General features: G+C 41.9%; 1 protein-coding gene across 1 annotated transcript in view; it reads left to right on the forward strand.

The window, feature by feature from the left end:
* The first annotated feature begins 44 nt into the window (after positions 1–44).
* The window catches only part of SLC28A3 (solute carrier family 28 member 3), a 61,571-nt gene continuing 42,184 nt past the window's right edge, over positions 45–19,431 (forward strand). The window contains exon 1 of the mRNA XM_082611394.1: positions 45–233. Coding sequence (XP_082467520.1) covers positions 156–233 — 78 coding nt within the window. The 5' untranslated portion in view covers positions 45–155. The remainder of the gene's footprint in view (positions 234–19,431) is intronic.

The raw sequence follows: 19,431 nt of genomic DNA on the forward strand, positions 1-19,431 counted from the left end.
GGAGACTTTGATCGTAGTTTCCAAACTGAAGCAGTGTCCAGGTTCCTACAATAGCAGGTGGCATCCTGACCTAAGCAGAGGCGGGGTTCTATTTCACAGGTACAGGGGATCTCCAGCCCAAACATCTGAAAAGAATTCGGAGCCCAGCCAAATCCATGAGCGGCAAAAAGTCTTTGGAGTTGCAGAGGACGGCAGGGCTCACAGCCGAGGGCTGCAGCAACACTGGCTTTCAGGTGAGCAGACCTTTCATCTTGTTTAAGTCCAAGTAAATGGAAGTAATGCTCTTTCCTTGCCTTTCTGGCAAGTTTCTTAACTACAGCAGAGAGATTCTTGGAACACAATAAGATTTTTAATGGCACTCTTTAAGCCTATTATTTTTCCTTCTTGGGTTCTTCTCAGGTTGACAAACCTGATAAGTTTCTTAACCGAAACTGTTTTGGCCCCTGCCACTTAAAGACAAGAATGTCCTCTCCTACTTGTGTTTAGGGCTCATACGGCACAGATATAGTTGTTGTTTTTTTTTTTAATGTATTTATTTATTTATTTTTGGCTGTGTTGGGTCTTCATTGCAATGCGCAGGCTTCTTCTTACGTTGGCTTCTCTTGTTGCAGAGCACGGGCTCTACAGCACAGGTTCAGTAGTTGTGGCGCAGGGGCTTAGTTGCTCCATGGCATGTGGGATCTTCCCGGACCAGGGCTCGAACCCGTGTCCCCTGCATTGGCAGGTGGATTCTTAACCACTGCGCCACCAGGGAAGTCCACGGATATGGTATTTACCTACAGACATTTTCCCAAAGAACTGGTGAGAGGGGAAGAATGGGGAAGAATCCAGGTCCTGGATGTAGTTAGCACCTCAGGGTCCCTTTCTCTTAAACCAGGTCTCAGAGCCCCTCTCAGATGGTGGCCTGGGTACCTGCGCTGCTGCGGGGGGCAGGTACCCAAATCATCTCATGTCATCATCCAAAACTCACTGAGTGATTAACACTGCTTGGCCCAGGGCTAGGTGCCACAGAAGTCCTGTCACCATAAATCACCAGGCTTTTTTCTGACTGGGTCTGGGATGGGGGTTTTTCAGGGCTATACCCAAGTATACTTCTTTTTTTTTTTTTTTTTTAAAGCACTGAAGTAGCTTACTTCCCTGCCTCGAATTAGAATGATATATTTATTTATTTATTTATTTATTTATTTATCTATTTATGGCTGTGTTGGGTCTTCGTTTCTGTGCGAGGGCCTTCTCCAGCTGTGGCAAGCGGGGGCCACTCTTCATCGTGGTGCGCGGGCCTCTCACTATTGCGGCCTCTCTTGCTGCGGAGCACAGGCTCCAGACGTGCAGGCTCAGTAATTGTGGTTCACGGGCCTAGTTGCTCCACGGCATGTGGGATCCTCCCAGACCAGGGCTCGAACTCATGTCCCCTGAATTGGCAGGCAGACTCTCAACCACTGCACTACCAGGGAAGCCCCCAAGTATACTTCTTTTCCTAACCTGACACTCAACATGGGAAGCTCACATGAGCAGGTGTCAGCAATCCCTTGGGCTTCAGCTTCAATAAACAGGCAGAACAAATGCTTAGGCACTAACAAAGAAAGGAACAAGGAAGGTAAAAGGGCTTTGACTCAAGTTGACTCAAGTCCTGAGTCTTCTACTCACAAGTTATTGTAACTTCCTTGATCTTTGGTTTAGTTGTCTGTGCATGTGTCACAGTCATGCTCATCTCATAGATTATAAGTGTAGGGGAGGAAAAATCTTACCCTCTACCCTCTAATGTTCAGTTCCTGAGGTCTGTGAATTAAACTGACAAATGGCAGATAAACAGGAGCAAAGGCATATTAATAAAATATTTATTAATATTTTAAATTTTTTGTACACATAAAAGTCACAGAAAAGAAGGCTTCACAGGAAAGAAGGGAACATCCCAAAGAAGCAGTAAGACTCAGAGGCTTATATACTATTTTTAAAAGGAGATAAGGGCTTCCCTGGTGGCGCAGTGGTTGAGAGTCCGCCTGCCGATGCAGGGGACATGGGATCGTGCCCCGGTCAGGGAAGATCCCACATGCCGCTGAGCGGCTGGGCCCGTGAGCCATGGCCACTGAGCCTGCGCGTCCGGAGCCTGTGCTCCGCAACGGGAGAGGCCACAACAGTGAGAGGCCCGCATACCGCAAAAAAAAAAAAAAAAAAGGAGATAAATTGTGGAGAAGTGACTAGACAAAGGAAAGAGTGGTTGGGCTCTTAGGGCAAATAAATTGTGGGAAAGTGATAAGGAAATATATGGAGGTAACTACTGGAAGATAAGGTTTGACCATGAGGTATCTCCTCGCCATCTCTGTCTTCAGTGACAGTGGTTGTTCTCTGTCTGTTATGGGAGAGGGCAACACTCGCACGAGGGAGAGTTATGCCCTGTTTTTAAGCAGATAGAGAAAGAGCAGAGATATCTTCTAAGAATTATTTTGAACTAAAGGCAAATGAGAAAAGGCAGACACAGAAAGAGCTCTCGGCTCTTCCTCTATCCGCTTAAATATGGCACATTTAAGCCAAAGTGGCATATTTGGAGTGGCATATCCTGATCGCCATCATAAGTGAGAAAAAAGCATAAGCAGGGAGCCTTTTCTTTTTTTTGCAGTACGCGGGCCTCTCACTGTTGTGGCCTCTCCTGTCGCGGAGCACAGGCTCCAGACACGCAGGCTCAGTGGCCATGGCTCATGGGCCCAGCCACTCCATGGCATGTGGGATCTTCCCGGACCGGGGCATGAACCCGTGTCCCCTGCATCAGCAGGCGGACTCTCAACCACTGCGCCACCAGGGAAGCCCACAGGGAGCCTTTTCTGATTCAAAAGAATGGAAGGGATGGAATGGGATAAAGGGTCAAAGTGAATATGGCAGCAAGAGAAAGGCATCTGCAACGGAGAAGGGTACCTGTTGCCAGCAGCTGGCTGCCCGTGGTCAGTGAGCAAGACACAGAGCCCCCAAAAGCTGCCCTGTTTTCTATCCCTCACACTCTTCTCCCACAGCAGAGCATCTCCAGGCCTCAGGGTGCAGAGCAGTGCCTCTCAAACCCAGCAGAGTACCACACACCAGTACCAGCAAGCGTTGACCAGGTTATTCGTCCAGTGTTTCTCCTTCAACGAGAATTTCCAGAGACACGTATTTACTCAGCAAGATTGTTAACTGCCCCCTGGATGTGGCCACTGCTAGAGAGGGAGATGAGTTCAAGAAGGAATAATATGCTAATCTGGCATCACAGATGTTCGGAGAACATCAGTTAGGGCTTAAGGGTGGGCAGGGATTTCCCAGTTGAACAGGGAGGGGCATCAGCAGAGCATCACAAATAAAGAGAACTATCTACCCAGGCCCAGGGGCCTGAAAGAGCCTGTGTGCTTGGGGTAGAGAAGATTCGGAGCTGGGGCTGAGGAGTAGGGAAAGGGGGCAGGCTGGCGTCAGATCATGTAGCCTAGGCATTTGAGAAGGAAGCAATCAAAATCTACACTCTCGGGAATTCCCTGGAGGTCCAGTGGTTAGGACTCCACACTTTCACTGCTGAGGGCCCAGGTTCAATCCCTGGTGGAGGAACAAAGATCCCGCAAGCCACGCAGTGCAGCCAAAAAAAAAAAAAAAAATCTACACTATCAAATCATTAAAGTACTCTACTAGCCCTGTTAAAGATGGACAAAAAATGGAAAGAGATTTGTGTGTGGTTGGGACACCAGTTAGGAGGTTAGTGTGATGATCAGAAGTAGGTTAGAGGCAGTGGAAACTGACGCTGGGGGAAAGTACTTGTGCTCCTAAGAGGCCGCTGCAGTGGAATTGGGCAGAGTCAGAGCTGCTCTGCCTGCGAAAATTTCCACGTCCTCCTCTGTAATATATGCAAAAAATATATGTTTTTAAAAATGCTGTCTTAGTTCACTCAGGCTGCTGTAACAAAATATCTAGGACTGGGTGGCTTATAAACAGAAACATATTTTTCACAGTTCTGGAGGCCGGGAGGTCCAAGATCACGGCATCAGCAAATTCTGTCTGGTGAGAGCCCCATCCTCACGTGGCCACAAATGCAAGGGAGCTCTCTGGGCTTTTGTCTGTCTGTTTGGCCACACTGCACAGCTTTGGATCTTAGTTTCCCAACCAGGAATTAAACCCGTGCCCTCAGCAGTGAAAGCATGGAGTCCTAACCACTGGACCACCAGGGAAGTCCCTCTGGGGTCTTTTTTATATAGGCACTAAACCCATTTATGAAGGCCCTTCCCTCATGACCTAAGCACCTCCCAAAGGCCCCACCTCCTAATACACCATGCGGGGCATGACATTTTCAAAAACAGGAATTTGGCGGGGGGCGTGGTGTGTGGACACAAACATTCAGACCATAGCAAGTGCCTAGCACAGTGTGAACATAGTAGCAGTAGCTCTTGGTGCCAGGACAGGTTAAAGTCCACATTTCTAGCTTGAGATATCCACTTGGAAGTGATTCCCTTTACGTAGATAGGAAATCTAGGAATCAGGTTGGAGCAAGGAAAAGAATGACTTCATTTTGAGGCTGCTGGTTGAAATTAAGATGATGCTGAACATCCAGATAGAGATGGAAATGGAGCAGGAAGCTTTAGGCACACCTGCACCTGGAGCCTGGAAGGGGACGTTATACGTTTGGGGGCTGTTAGCACAGAGGTGGCCAGGGTGTGGACGAGACCACGGGGAGGGAAACCTGGGAAGCACCAGTGTTTCAGGAGCAGCAAAGTCAGAGAAGTCAGAGGATGAAACAGAGAAGCCAGAGGGAAAGAGAGGACGGAACCAGAGGAGGAAAGGTCTGGGGAAGCAGAGGGGAAAGAGAACCACAAGGTGAACAGCAAAGACCCCTCCATGGAATGGAGGAGACACGTTCATCTGATTTGCTAATTAGGATATTACTGGTGACCGGGGCTGAGGGCCGGGACAGTCTGTGTTTTAAGTGGGAGTTAAGAGACTGGAGAAAATGAGAACAGAAAGGACATTCCTCTGGCAGAGAGGAGAGGAGAGAAGAGGGACAGGCTCGGGAGAGGCAAGATGGAAATTGTAGGCAGGGTTTTTCTTATCATTGTAAATGATCACATGCAGAAAAACACATAAAACCAAATAAACAACATATTATAAAGTGCCACCCAGGTCAAGAAATAGGACATTGCCCTCTCTCAGCTCGGACACCCCTGCCCTGCACAGTCTGTTCAACTGCCCCCCTCCCTCAGGGATAACAAGGTTCCCAACTTTGTGGTAATTACTTCGCCGTTTTGCCTTATGCCTTAACTTCTAATTATGAATCCTTAAACACTGCCTTTGCCTGTTTTTGAACTTTATGTAAATAGAAAATTTCAAGAAAAATTATTGCTTCTTTTAAAACATTTATATGGAATTAGGTAAGATGAATCATTTCGTATCTGGCTTCTTTTTTTTTTTTTTTTTTTTTTTTTTTTTTGCGGTACGTGGGCCTCTCACTGTTGTGGCCTCTCCCGTTGCGGAGCACAGGCTCCGGACACGCAGGCTCAGCGGCCATGGCTCACGGGCCCAGCCGCTCCGTGGCATGTGGGATCTTCCCGGACCGGGGCACGAACCCGTGTCCCCTGCCTCGGCAGGCGGACTCTCAACCACTGCGCCACCAGGGAAGCCCCGTATGTGGCTTCTTTTGCTCAGTTTTATATTTCTAAGATTCAGCCGTAGTACTGTGTGTAACCAGAGTTCATCCAATTTCCTTGATACACAGTATTCTCCATCAATACTACACAATTTATCTATTTTACTGTCAGTGGACTTTGCCTCGTTAAGTTTGGAGCTTTGGGGAACTTCAAAATAACAAAGGCAGCTATGAATATTCTTGTACGTGTCTCCTGGTGAATAACACTTTTATTTTGGGATTATACTTAGGAGTGGAATTACTAGGTCATTGGGAATACATATACACTTTCAACTTTGATAATAATTCCAGACTGGTTTCCTAAGTGGTTTTACCAGTTTATACTCCCATCCACAGAGAGTGAGTTCCTATTACTCCATAGACTCACCAACATTTATCGGGTTTGTTAATTTCAGTGATTCTGGTAGGTGTATAGCCATATATTAGGGAGGTTTGATTTTAATTTTCCTGTGTTATTGGCCATTAGATGCCTACTTTATGAAATAATTGCTCAAGTCTCTTGTCTATTTTCTCTACTGGATTTTGTCTTTTCCCTATTGATTTGAAAGAGTTCTCTTTCAAAATGAAAGTCTTCTATCACTCTGAAGCTCTCTTTCGCTCTTTAACATTTTGAGAAACAAAAGTTAATTATATTGAGGCCCCATTTATCAGGTGTTTGTTTTATATATCCTGTTTAAGAAATCACTTTCTACCCTGCAAGATCATGAAGATACCCTCTCATATTTTCTATAAGCTTGTTCTTGCTTTCTACACTGAGGCCTCTAGTCCCTCTGAAACTGATTTTTATGTATTGTGTAAGATGAGAGTCAAGTTTTCTGTGTTTCTACATGGACATTCAATTATTTCACCATCACTTCAAAAAGAAAAACCTTTTCTTCATCTGACAAATACCACAAATTCCAAGAGTCTATCTTTGGGGTAAGTTTTTTTAGAATAGGGCAACTGAAAGATTTTTTTCAAACTCAAAGAAGGGGAAAGGATCCAGAGAAAAGGAAGAGATGAAAATTGACAGCAGGAGAGGTGGGATAAAACTCAGAACTTCTAAGGGTGAAAATCCAGACAAGTTTTTGAACGAACCTCTTTCCTGAAGCGTGTCCCTTAGAATCCCAGCACAAGTGTCCTCCTGCCCATGAGTAAACATTGATCTTGCCATGAGTGGCCGTTAGAGGCACAGGGCCCATCCTTGCTCTGACGTCGGTTGGGTAGGACCCACTTATGAACGTCCTGAGAGAGCCCTAGACTGGAATTGTGCCTCTACTCTACACATACACGGAGGAAGGCTGCCTCACTCCATGATTCACCTGGTGAGTCAGTCAGGTTTGGAGAGATTGTTAAATGGAGCTCAAAATTTGGGAGGTCATATAAGTGCTGGAATGTTGGCATAGACTTTGAACCCAGATTCTTTGAATATATAAGTTCTGAGGTTGGAAGAGTACTGTTTCTTCAACACATTAATCAGGGAGGTCAGCATGAATCACACTCAGATAACTGAGTATGTTTTCACATAGCTCAGGACAAGCTTGGCTAGAGCTATCTAGATGCTTTTTTTGTCCCCACAAGTAAATTAAGACACGGAAAATGCATGACAATAGAGTTGCCATATCATCCTGCAATCCCACTCCTGGGCATATATCTGGACATAAGTATAATTCAAAAAGATACATGTACCTCTATATTCATAGCAGCACTATTTACAATAGCAAGACAGGGAAGCAGTCTAAATGTCCATCAACAGATGAATGGTAAAAAAGATGTGGTACATATATACAATGGAATATTACTCAGTCATAAAAAAGAAGGAAATAATGCCATGTGTAGCAACATAGATGGACCTAGAGATTATCATCCTAAGTGAAGTAAATCAGACAAAGACAAATATATGATATCACTTATATGTGGAATCTAAAACAAATGATACAAATGAACTTATTTACAAAACAGAAATAGACTCAGACATAAAAAACAAACTAATGAAGAAGTGAAATTAAGTTATTTGTAGTGAGGTGGATGGACCTAGAATCTGTCATACAGAGTGAAGTAAGTCAGAAAGAGAAAAACAAATACCGTATGCTAACACGTATATATGGAATCTAAAAAAAAAAAAAGATTATGAAGAACCTAGGGGCAGGACAGGAATAAAAAGGCAGACGTAGAGAATGGATTTGAGGACACGGGGAGGGGGAAGGGTAAGCTGGGACAAAGTGAGAGAGTGGCATGGACATATATACACTACCAAATGTAAAATAGATAGCTAGTGGGAAGCAGCTGCATAGCACAGGGAGATCAGCTCGGTGCTTTGTGACCACCTAGAGGGGTGGGATAGGGAGGGTGGGAGGGAGACAGAGGAGGGAGGAGATATGGGGATATATGTATATGTATAACTGATTCACTTTGTTATAAAGCAGAAACTAACACACCATTGTAAAGCAATTATACTCCAATAAAGATGTTAAAAAAAAAAAAAAAAAAACTTATGGTTACCAAAGGGGAAAAGGGCGGGGAGGGAGGGATAAATCAGGAGTTTGGGATTAACAGATACAGACTTCTATATATAAAATAGATAAACGATAAGGACCTACTGTATAGCATGGGGAATTACATTCAGTATCTTTTAATTACATATAACAAAATAATCTGAAAAGGAATATATATATAGAACTGAATCACTTTGCTGTACACCTGAAACTAACAAAACATTGTAAATCAACTATACTTTAATAAAAAAACAAAAAATAATGTGGCTCTTCTGGAAAACAGGTACATCCCCATTTCTCCAGGCTTTATTGTTGTTGCTGTTGTCATTATTGTTACTATTTGTTTCTTTAGTGAATTAACTGAAATAATTTTATGTAGACTGTATTTATTGTCATGTGTGGCCACTAAAGTCTCTGCTCAGTTAGCTTAATGATTAGTTAAGGATCTGATATAAATTCCCAAGTGGCTGGAACCAATAAATCTCCCAGGCTTTGCTGAGGGCTCTGTGTGCCTGCTGGGGAGATTGCCTTCAGTGCTCAGGCAAGCTGGCCACAGTTCTATGTTTACTTTACTCCCTGCTTCTGTTGACTTTCAACATCAGCCAGAGATGAGAACTTTGATTTTTCTCAGGTCTTTCTCAAGCATGAACGTGACTCCGGACATGTCCCTGGGCTTCTAATTTCCCAGGAATATCAGAGCGTTTCAAAGTCCCTTATAGATATCTCATTCCCCAGCTTTTCCTTTAAACTTTTGTCTATCTTGTTGTTTTCTCCAACTGTTATCACCACCTCAGGCAGCTGCCTACCTTAAACCATTGCCCCCAGGAAAATAGCACTGGGTGAACTCTAACTCAGATTAAATAAAGACACGCCTTGTGAGTGGGATTTTCTGAGGAACTGCAAGACAGGTCAAATAATGGCAGTTATCTTGGAATTGGACTTTGGGAGAGTGACAACCCCATTTTGCCTCATTATTTACCCATTAATATGAGACAAGGCTCTCTGTACCATGAAAAAGTGTCACAGTCCAAAAGGGGCCAAGACAGGCATAACAGCTCCCCTTCTGGACCACACAGTTGCCTTATTTGGCTGACCTGCTCAGCTTTGGAAATGTACCAATCATTTTACCCTGTCAGTCATATCACTTGATAACTTTGCTAGCTTTTAAATAATTTTTTAAAGTATTTATTTATTTGGTTGCATCAGGTCTTAGTTGCGGCAGGCGGGCTCCTTAGTTGCAGCTCAAGGGCTCCTTAGTTGCAGCACACCAGCTCCTTAGTTGCTGCTCGCAACCTCCTTAGTAGTGGCATGCGAAATCTTAGTTGCGGCATGCATGTGGGATCTAATTCCCGGACCAGGGATCGAACCCGGGCCCCCTGCACTGGGAGCGCAGAGTCTTAACCACTGCACCACCAGGGAAACCCCAAGAATGTTTATTTTTCTAATTCTCATTACTGCATTCTGAGTTTCTCATCCACTCAAGTCCATTGGTTCAGGAACACTTACAAGGAGGAAATTGGTTAGAGAGCACTGGTCTGACTTGTGCAGCCAGGGAGGTTTGAAACAAAGTAATTGCTTAATTACTTAATTGCTTCATTGAGGACTGGTCAGACCCAGGCAGATGAAGCAGCTGGAGAGCAAAGGTCTAGGCACAGGGTATGTTGGAGCCAGCAAGGCAGGGCATAAGGTCAAGAAAAGATATTTCTAGGAGCCAGCAAATGTGAGGCTTTCTGTTGACCCACACAGCCGCTTCCTTTTTCCCCTGCAGAGCATGAGGTCTTGAGGTCAGGGAAGAGGGAAGAAAGAAGTGGGAAAGGAAGAATTTAGAAAAGCACAGGTGGGAGTAAGAAGTAGTCTGCTGTGCTCCAAGCACTGACCCTATATAGCGTATGTGGTTCTGACCTTGGCTGCAGATGGCAAGGGGCCTCTTGTTAAGGAGGAAGTGGGAGAGGGAGGAAAGGGGCGAGCTCCTGAAAAAAGCCAGACAGTTGGTGGGTGGATGGGAAAGTGAGGGTGACATCAGGGCACAGACACTGAGACTGAAAGCTACATACTAAGTCATTATGAGGAGGGCAAAACCCCTTGGGTTGAGGCTTCAGAGCCAGGCTGCCAGGTCTGCCATTTAGGCAAGTGACCTAACTTCTATGCCTATTTCTTCATCCCAAAATAGGTACTAATACCCTGCATCATAAGACTTTTGGGAGATTAATGTAAAGCACTAGTACCTAGCAAGTGCTCAAGTATCAGCAACTATTATTTAAACCATTTATGTGGGGAGGCTATTTTGGTGCAGGCCAAACCAAATTTTCAACTCCAGGTGTGAAGTCTGTCTCTTCTCATAGCAAATACTGGAATCCACTGATGGAAAAACTGTGAGAGATGCCAACATGCAGATCTGAATTGTTACCACGTCAACTGAACGTAAAACCTCATGTCCCTGAGGTCTCCAGCACACTGGAGAGCTCGGCCCTCAACATCTGTCTCTCTTCAAAGCACTGTAGAAAGTTATTTACAGATATTCTGGTTCATTTTGATTCATGTTCTATTTAATCAAATGAATTTCTTTTAAAATTTGTATACACTGTTGTTTATTCGATGTGTTTCTAGCACTTAATTACTTAATCAGCACTCCCTGGAAAGAAGTGCTTGATGGCCAAGGTGACTTTAGAAATCACCAAAAAGCAAATTTTTTCCAACTGTGAGCAAATTCAAATGCCTATGACATAATGATGTGCAACTGACTGGTATAAAATACTCCAGTTCTAAGTAAGGATAATACTTAGAAAGAAATGACCATAACTCCCCACAATAACATAAGAATCAGGTAGGTACTACTGACCAAGGCTTTATCCTGCAGGTGATTCAGGCTTTGGCATAAAACACACCTTTCTTCCCCACTCCCGCACCTCGTGGCTTGAGGGATCTTAGTTCCCGGACCAGGGATCGAACCTGGGCCCCCTGTAGTGGAAGCTCAGAGTCCTGGACCATCAGGGGATTCCCTAAAACACTCCTTTACATAAAGAGGGCTGGAGAGTGGCTGAAGCGGGAACCAAAAGTAGACTTGGAGTCGATTTCACTGAACTTGCAGGAAGGTCCCAAGTTGTAACACCCACTGTATAAACCAATGGTTGCAAACGCAAAGCAGGATTTTGAATAGCTTAGGGGCTACTCAAGATAATACAAGATGAAGTTACAAGATGAAGGTGTCATTAATGATATCTGATGTCACTTGACACCACCTGTATCTCTCCTTCCCTATTTCCCTTTTCTTCCTTCTTATTCTGTCGTACTCCAATAATAGACTTTAATAAAATCTGAAGCCATGTTTTCTGCTCTTAATTTTAGAAATAAAATTAAGAAATAAATTTAAATATTAGAAATAAGTCTTTCAGTGATTAATCTGACTAAATTGCTTCACAGACAAGTGTTATTACATCCTTCATGGCTTTTGTATATTATAAATATTAGACAGCGTAAATTTCTTAATCTTTCAATCTTTGGCTGACAGTCACGAGCCCTACAGAAAGAAGACCACCACCAGCTTTGTGGCCCATGGTGAAAGCATTTTAATAAACAAAACACAATCTACAGTCACCTCACCATCTGAATTTTGATCCCTTCAGACAGACTGGAGATTTGCTTACTAAAACAAATCAGAGAAGGAAATGAGAGTAAGAAGAATCTTAATTTCGACTGAGAAATTCAAAGGGATTTTACCCTTGTTTATTAATTTTTTTTCTCAACTGTAGGAAGATGTTTTGCTTATAAGAGCACCTCTGGTTCCCCTGTGACTAAATGGGTTGCATCTTTGGAATGTCAGACACAGCCAAGTTTATTCCAGTTAACCCGTAGAAGTAGTACCTTGAACTTTTTAATAGTCCTTATATCGACTATAATTAATGATCAATTAAATAATTTATGGTTGACAGCTTTTCCTCTAAACTCCCTGAGAACAGGGACTGTAATGCAATGCCTTGTAACTAATACAGTGTCTACGCCATAGTAGGTGCACAGTAAGTATTTATTAAAGGAATGAATGAGAATGCTTGGGATGGAGCCCCAAGGAACTATATGTAACATTAAGGGTTGAGTGAAAAGGCTTATACGGTACAGGAAAAGGAGAAGGAGAAGTACAGATGGTAGGAAAGAACTAGCAAAATGTGATCACAGAAGTCAGGGGCAAGAATATGTTAAGGAGTAAATGGTCCACTATGTATGATGAAAACTGGACTTAGGGAAATGGAAACCATTGATTACTTTAGCAAGAGTGATTTCCATAGTGTGGTAAGAATGAAAGCCATTTTGGCATGGGTTCAAGAGTGAATATGAGGCAAAAAATGGAACCAGTGTCTTGTCTGATCAGGCTGCTATAACAAAATACTACAGACTCAGTAGCTTAAAGACAACAGAAATTTATTTCTGGAGACCGGAAGTCTAAGATCAAGGTGTTAGCACAGTCAGTGTTCTAGTGTGAGCCCTCTTCCTGGTTTAGAGCCAGCACCTTTGAAATCACCGTGTCCTCACATGGTAGAAAGGGCTAGGGATCTCTATGGGCTCACTTTTATAAGGGCACTAATTATTCCCATTCATGAGGGCAACACCCTCAAGACTTAAGCAACTCTCAAAGGCCCTACTTCCTAATACCATCATCTTTGGTGGTTAGAATTTCAACATAATGAATTTTGAGGGGACACAAACATTCAGACCGTAGCAACCAGTAAGTGCAGATAGAAAACTGGTGGGCTTTTTTTGGTTGTTTTGGTTTATTTTATTTTATTTATTTATTGTTTCTGGCTGTGTTGGGTCTTTGTTGCTGTGTGCAGGCTTTTATTTGGTTGCAGTGAGCGGGGGCTACTCTTCATTGCGGTTCACTGGCTTCTCATTGCGGTGGCTTCTCTTGTTGCAGAGCATGGGCTCTAGGTGCGCGGGCTTCAGTAGTTGTGGCACGTGGGCTCAGTGGTTGTGGCTCGCGGGCTCTAGAGTGCAGGCTCTGTAGTTGTGGCACACAGGCTTAGCTGCTCCGTGGCATGCGGGATCTTCCCGGACCAGGGATAGAACCCGTATCCCCTGCACTGGCAGGTGGATTCTCAACCACTGCACCACCAGGGAAGCCCAGAAAACTGGTTTTTAATAGGAGAAGAATTCTTGGCTTCACATATTAAAAAATTGATAAAGATGCAACTATTAGAAAATCAAGGGAAAAGAAGGTTGAGTAAGGTAGTGCATGGGAAAGCACAGAGCACCGTGCCTGGCCCAGAGTAAGAAGTCCAGATGTTGTCATATTATTGCTGTTAGGATTAGCTTATCCATGCGTGTCTTGAGACCTCTCCCTCTCAAATGTATAGTAGAAGTTTTTGTGGGAGGGTCTTCAACTATTCAAACAACAGCTTAAGTCAAAGAAAAGCAAAAGAAACAATAACAGGAAATTGGAACCAGGCTGAAATAATCACACATTATCAAGTACAAATATGAAAAACTAAGATAAGAGTGAAAGACAACCCAGCAGCAGAGAAGGGCAGTGATGTCTCAGGGTGTATAATTCTACATTTATACGACTTTTAGCTAGTTCCAGGATCTGGAAACCACATGTGAAAAAAGGAAAACATATACATATGTGTTTTTGGAGAAATTTAACTCCACTCTTGGTGATGACTTGGTTAGTGTGGTGACAGGTCGACCATCCCATTATAAAGTTACATTTCTCTCTTTCTAATTAGTAAGTGATCTGAGCAGTGATTCCTCAGGCTGTGTGAATATCCAATTCCCCAGCACATTTCACCGCATGGTTTTTGCATCCATTGATGACCCTTTCCTGGATCAATTATTACTTTGGGAGTTGCAAAATGGTAACTTTCATTTCTTCAGTATTCCTTACCCCACATTGTTTTGAAAAGAATGAACTTCTCTTTTTTTGTCTTTCTCTCTTTTTGAGTATCGTTGTAGACTAACGTTCCCTTTTATTCAATGTTTTATAATGAATTACCAACATTATTTGTTTCTTCCAACACTTTTTATGAAATTTTTCAAACATACAGAAAAGTTGAAAGAATTTCATAGTGAACATCACCCACATTCTACAATTTACATTTTACTATCCTTTACCACATATTTCTTCATCTATGCTGCCCTCTATCCATCCATCATTTATCGTATTTTTTGACATAAGTTGCAGTTATTATTCACATTTTTTACTTTTTGGTACTCAATTTGTCCCAAATTTGGCCAGTGATCAGAGTATATAAAAATGAGGTCATGTTAATAGTTTTTACCAGGTTCCTGCTTCCAGACTACCAGAATCAGAAGTGGGGCTGAGGGTTGGCCCTCATGGCACCTCTATCTTGCCGCATTAGTGGAATGGCTAAACAAGTGGACATTGCATGCAGCAACCATTCTCCAGCCTACCTGAGCTTGTCTGGTCTGGCACCAGAACTACACTGGAAGCTAATCTGCATTTCATCTTTTAAATATAACCCAGGACTCTGATCATTTCTGATAGAAAAAAACAACCTCTTTTAGAAAAATCGTATGACATCAGCCTCGGGCAATTAAGCAGGAAGCTTAACCATCACTCATTTTCTCTTTATTTCAAGAATCTATATGAACCAGATGCTAAGTCCTTTATTCTTGGGCATTATTTGACTTATCTGACTAGTAGATTTACTGGATGATAATATGGACAGAACCAGAAGTAAAACCAGGACCTCCAATGACAAATAAGAAAAAAAAGGTCCATATTCTCTCAGATGTATCCATTTATGGTGGCTTCATAAATAAGAGCTACATCAGGTGGGGAGTGGGCAGGGAAAGCTTTCCCATGGGCCTGAGGAGAAAGGGGCACATTCCTCTCCACAGACCAAGAGGAGATTGAACTCCATGTTTGAAATGTATGTGACAGATGCAAAAAGACCCTCACTACATTTAGCTACTAAGTACAAGTAGAAAAAAGAATTCATATCTATTGCATAATTTACATCCATGGCATTGAAATTAAAGTGGTTATTGGAACTTGCCACTGGACCTTGCTGGGGTTTTTTTTCCTTGTTTTTTAAAGTGTTAGTAAAGATGCATATATGTTATTCTATCGCAAATTAATTTTAATATTTTAATAACTGTATTTCAATATAATTGGCTTCCTTTTAATCCTATATATTTAATTTTATGTATTTTAAAACACTCTGAAACGAGTGCATCAGCTCCACCAACTGCCCTGCTTTAGGACAGTTCCCAGAAGTTGTATAGAGCTTCCATCACAGTGGCAGAACTTCATCATAACCACTGGGACTTTAGGAAATATGCCTTTTTCTGGGAAACTGTAGACCCTGCTAAAATTCAGAGCTGTATTTATAAAGGAAATGGGGAAGAATAGATGTTGGGGACAACTAGCAGTCTTGGCCATAATATTATATTTTTTATTGGAGTCCAAGAGCTGTTAATTAGATTCCTATTTTTTGTTGTCATTTTGGTTTTCTTTTATCCTTACTTTCCCACTTGATTTGTCATAGACTGAAAGAGTTCTCTCAACCTCTTTCTAAATGTGTCTCTAGATTTTTTTCCCAGTTTCCCTTGTTAATCTATGCCACTTGTACATAGATAGCCATCCTTCAGAGAGTGAGATTGGACCCCAACCACTGGCTTCTTTTTGGACATGGTGATGGAATTTTTTGTCCTCTCTTCAGCCTTGATTGATTAAGATGATGACCACTGCGTGTTTTACCTTTCTGAGTATTTTCAGTGTATGGTTGTGTTCTGTTATTCCATCTGACTCAATCAAATAGATTTGCTTGCCCTTAGCTTCTCTCATCATACTTGATGTGATTTTTTAAAAAAACTTTTCATTGGTTTGGTTTATTTTTGTTTGGTTTCTTCTGAAGACATATTTTGTTTGTTTGTTTGTTTGTTTGTTTTAATGGCTCCTTTTATAACCAACTTAAGATTGTGAGTAATCACAAAATTTCTATATTTTCTACTTTCCATTATTTTATTTCATTCTCTTCCATCTCTTAATTTTAACTGACTATATATCTTTTAGTGTTTACCTTTCTATCTTAAACACTGCTACTTATAATCTCTTCCAGCTCCCAGAAATTAAAAGTTGAGGAAACTGGCTTATTTATCCTACCATCAAAATTTTTGTTTCCTTCTCCTTCAAGTGGTGCTCTGATAATCTTTTGTACATTATCAGGGGTTGTAATGTTTATAATTTGTTCTGGAAACTTACTCCCTGGAGTTGTTTTGGATTTTGATTCATTAAAAAGATTCAAAACATACTATCACTTCTTTTGCCAAAATTTCTCCATTTATCATTTGTTTGGCTGGTTCTTCCTCAAGGTGTTTCTTCAAGAAAGCTCACAGAAGTCATATTCCATGAGTACTTGCATGTTTAAATGTATTTTTTTTCTAAATCCAACAAATATAAACCTTCCTCTAATTTTTCTCCTTCAGGTACAGAACTCTGACTCTTTCCACTTCTCCTTATGTCTCTATCCTTAGAGGTTCCTTTTGCCTCTGGCTCACAAAGATCATGAGGGGAGAATGTCATCAGTGTTCTGTAGACCTGACTCCTTGCAGCCAACTCAAAGCTCTGTTCAGAGCATTCAGAGGTGACAGAGAATTGTGGCAGGGCAGTGTGACAATGAGTCCCAGGCCGGTCAGATGGTTTCCTCGGCACCCGGTCTGTGAACTCACACAGGCTGTCAAGAAAAACAGGCACATCTCACAGAGGGGCAGTCTAGCCAGTGCCCATCACCTCACATTAAGGATTACGTAAACCCAAGACTTGAGTCAGAGGTTACCTGAACCAAGAGGGTCAGAAGCAATAGGTAAAGATCGGAGGCTTCTGGAATACTGCCTTTGAAAATGCAACCGTTCCAAGGTAATGCTCATGAAACTTGAAAGAAAATTTTAGAAAGAACTGGCCTTAAAATATTTGACATTTGTAGAGTTTTAAAATAGATAGATAGATAGACAGGTAGATAGACGGATGATAGTTAAGAGGGGGAGAGGAATGATTGCAATTTGAAGAGATTAGATTCACAAAACAGATGTTGACTTTTACATGCCAACTTTCAACAAGAGGACAAAGTGGCGAAGAGGTGTCACCACCTTTGAGCGGCTGGGCCCCTGCTGCAGTAGGTGGGCTGCGTCACGCCACCTCCGGCCCGTAGCTTTGCCTCCCTCTCCTGTTCTGCCGTGGGCCCACGATGCCACAGTACCAGACACAGGAGGAATTCAGTCACACAGCGGAGAAACTCTACCTCGCAGACCCTATGAAGGCACGTGTGGTTCTCAAATATAGGCATTCTGATGGGAGTTTGGGTATTAAAGTAACATGATTTAGTTTGTTTTGTGTATAGAACAGACCAAGCTCAAGATGTAAAGAAGATTGAGAAATTCCACAGTCAACTAATGCGACTTATGGTGGCCAAGGAATCCCATCAGTGTTGCCATGGAAACGGACTGAATGGTTTGAAATGACAACTGTTTGTCATGTTCTTAGGAAGTAAATATCTTTTGAATTTGAGAAAGTGTTGGGACAGAAAATACTTTATGTAACTAAGTGGGCTATTCAGAAGCCAAGAGATCATTTTTTGTACTTTGTTCTTTAGTGTTTACTTTAGAGGGCTAGGAATGTAAGTGCTTTCGGTTAGAAAGCCTTTATTTAGTTTTGGAAATGGAACAAGGAATGTCTCTATCTTGGAAACTTTGCAGATTGTTTGATGTTAGGCAAAATAAAAACTTACTCTCTGGTAAGTTTGTATCAGTAATTTGAAAATGAGATATCAAGAAAAGCCAATTCTTCCTTAAATTTAGTTAATCTGTCTTTAAAACAAAATTAAATGTAACCATTTTGCCGAATTGATATATTTCTTTTGGAGCATAAATTTTGTGCTGTTGATGACTAGCAAATACAAAATATGGTAACTGGAATTAACTGTGCACAGCAGTATAGCTGATTATATATGGTAGTGTAGTCTCAATTATATCAAAAAGTAACTATGAAAACAAGTATGCTTCACCTTAAACTTTACAAATTTAAACTATATGTTTTGTTTTGTTTTATTTTTATAAATTTATTTATTTATTTTTGGCTGCATTGGAACTTCGTTGCTGCATGCAGGCTTTCTCTAGTTGCAGCGAGCAGGGGCTATTCTTCGTTGCCGCGAGAGGGCTTCTCATTGTGGGGGCTTCTCATTGCGGTTGCTTCTCTTGTAGCAGAGCATGGGCTCTAGGCACGTGGGCTTCAGTAGCTGTGGCACGCAGGCTCAGTAGTTGTGGCTCGCGGGCTCTAGAGCGCAGACTCAGTAGTTGTGGTGTGCGGGCTTAGGTGGTCCACGGCATGTGGGATCTTCCAGGACCAGGGTTCAAACCTGTGTCCCCTGCATTGGTAGGCAGATTCTTAACCACTGCACCACCAGGGAAGTGTTTTTTTTTTAACATCTTTATTGGAGTATAATTGCTTTACAATGGTGTGTTAGTTTCTGCTGTATAACAAAGTGAATCAGCTATACATATACATATATCCCCATATCTCCTCCCTCTTGAGCCTCCCTCCCACCCTCCCTATCCCACTCCTCTAGGTGGTCACAAAGCACCGAGCTGATCTCCCTGTGCTGTGTGGCTGCTTCCCACTAGCTATCTATTTTACATTTGGTAGTGTATATATGTCCATGCCACTACATCTGCATCTTTATTCCTGTCCTGCCCCTAGGTTCTTCAGAACCATTTTTTTTTTAGATTCCATAAACTCTATTTTTAAATATAAGGGATTCATCGTATCATTAACTTGTTGAGCAAAGACTTACTTTGAATCAAATTTTCAGTGCTCAGAAACATCTGTCATTACTTTAAATGCATGAACAGAATGCTCACTAATGGATTGAAACAGCCATATTACAGAAATATATGCCACATATTTGCCATCTACATTTTCTCAGAAGGGTTAAGGATTATTTGAACTGTTAAATTTTTACATACCTCTACGACACCCCAACCCATTTCTCTCATTACTTAATCAAGGTGTTAAGCATGACTGTCACAACTGTTCTCCATTAAACCAGAAATATGATATTACTTGATATTTATCTTATATTTATAACTTGAATTTTACCACCTAAATATAATGTTCACATGTTGATCCCTACATTAAAATCTTTTTTGTTAGGAATTTGTTTGTTAACCAACGTTTTAACATGGAAAGTTCCGTTAGCCGTATGAATTTTGGCATGCTTCAGAGAGATCAGTAAATAAAATATGACATGAAAAAAAAAAGAGGACAAATTGACTAAATGCCCCAGAGCAAGCAAGCAAGTA

This window comes from Mesoplodon mirus (assembly GCF_964341445.2).
Source record: "Mesoplodon mirus genome assembly, chromosome: 1".
Classification (NCBI taxonomy): Eukaryota; Metazoa; Chordata; class Mammalia; order Artiodactyla; family Ziphiidae; genus Mesoplodon; species Mesoplodon mirus.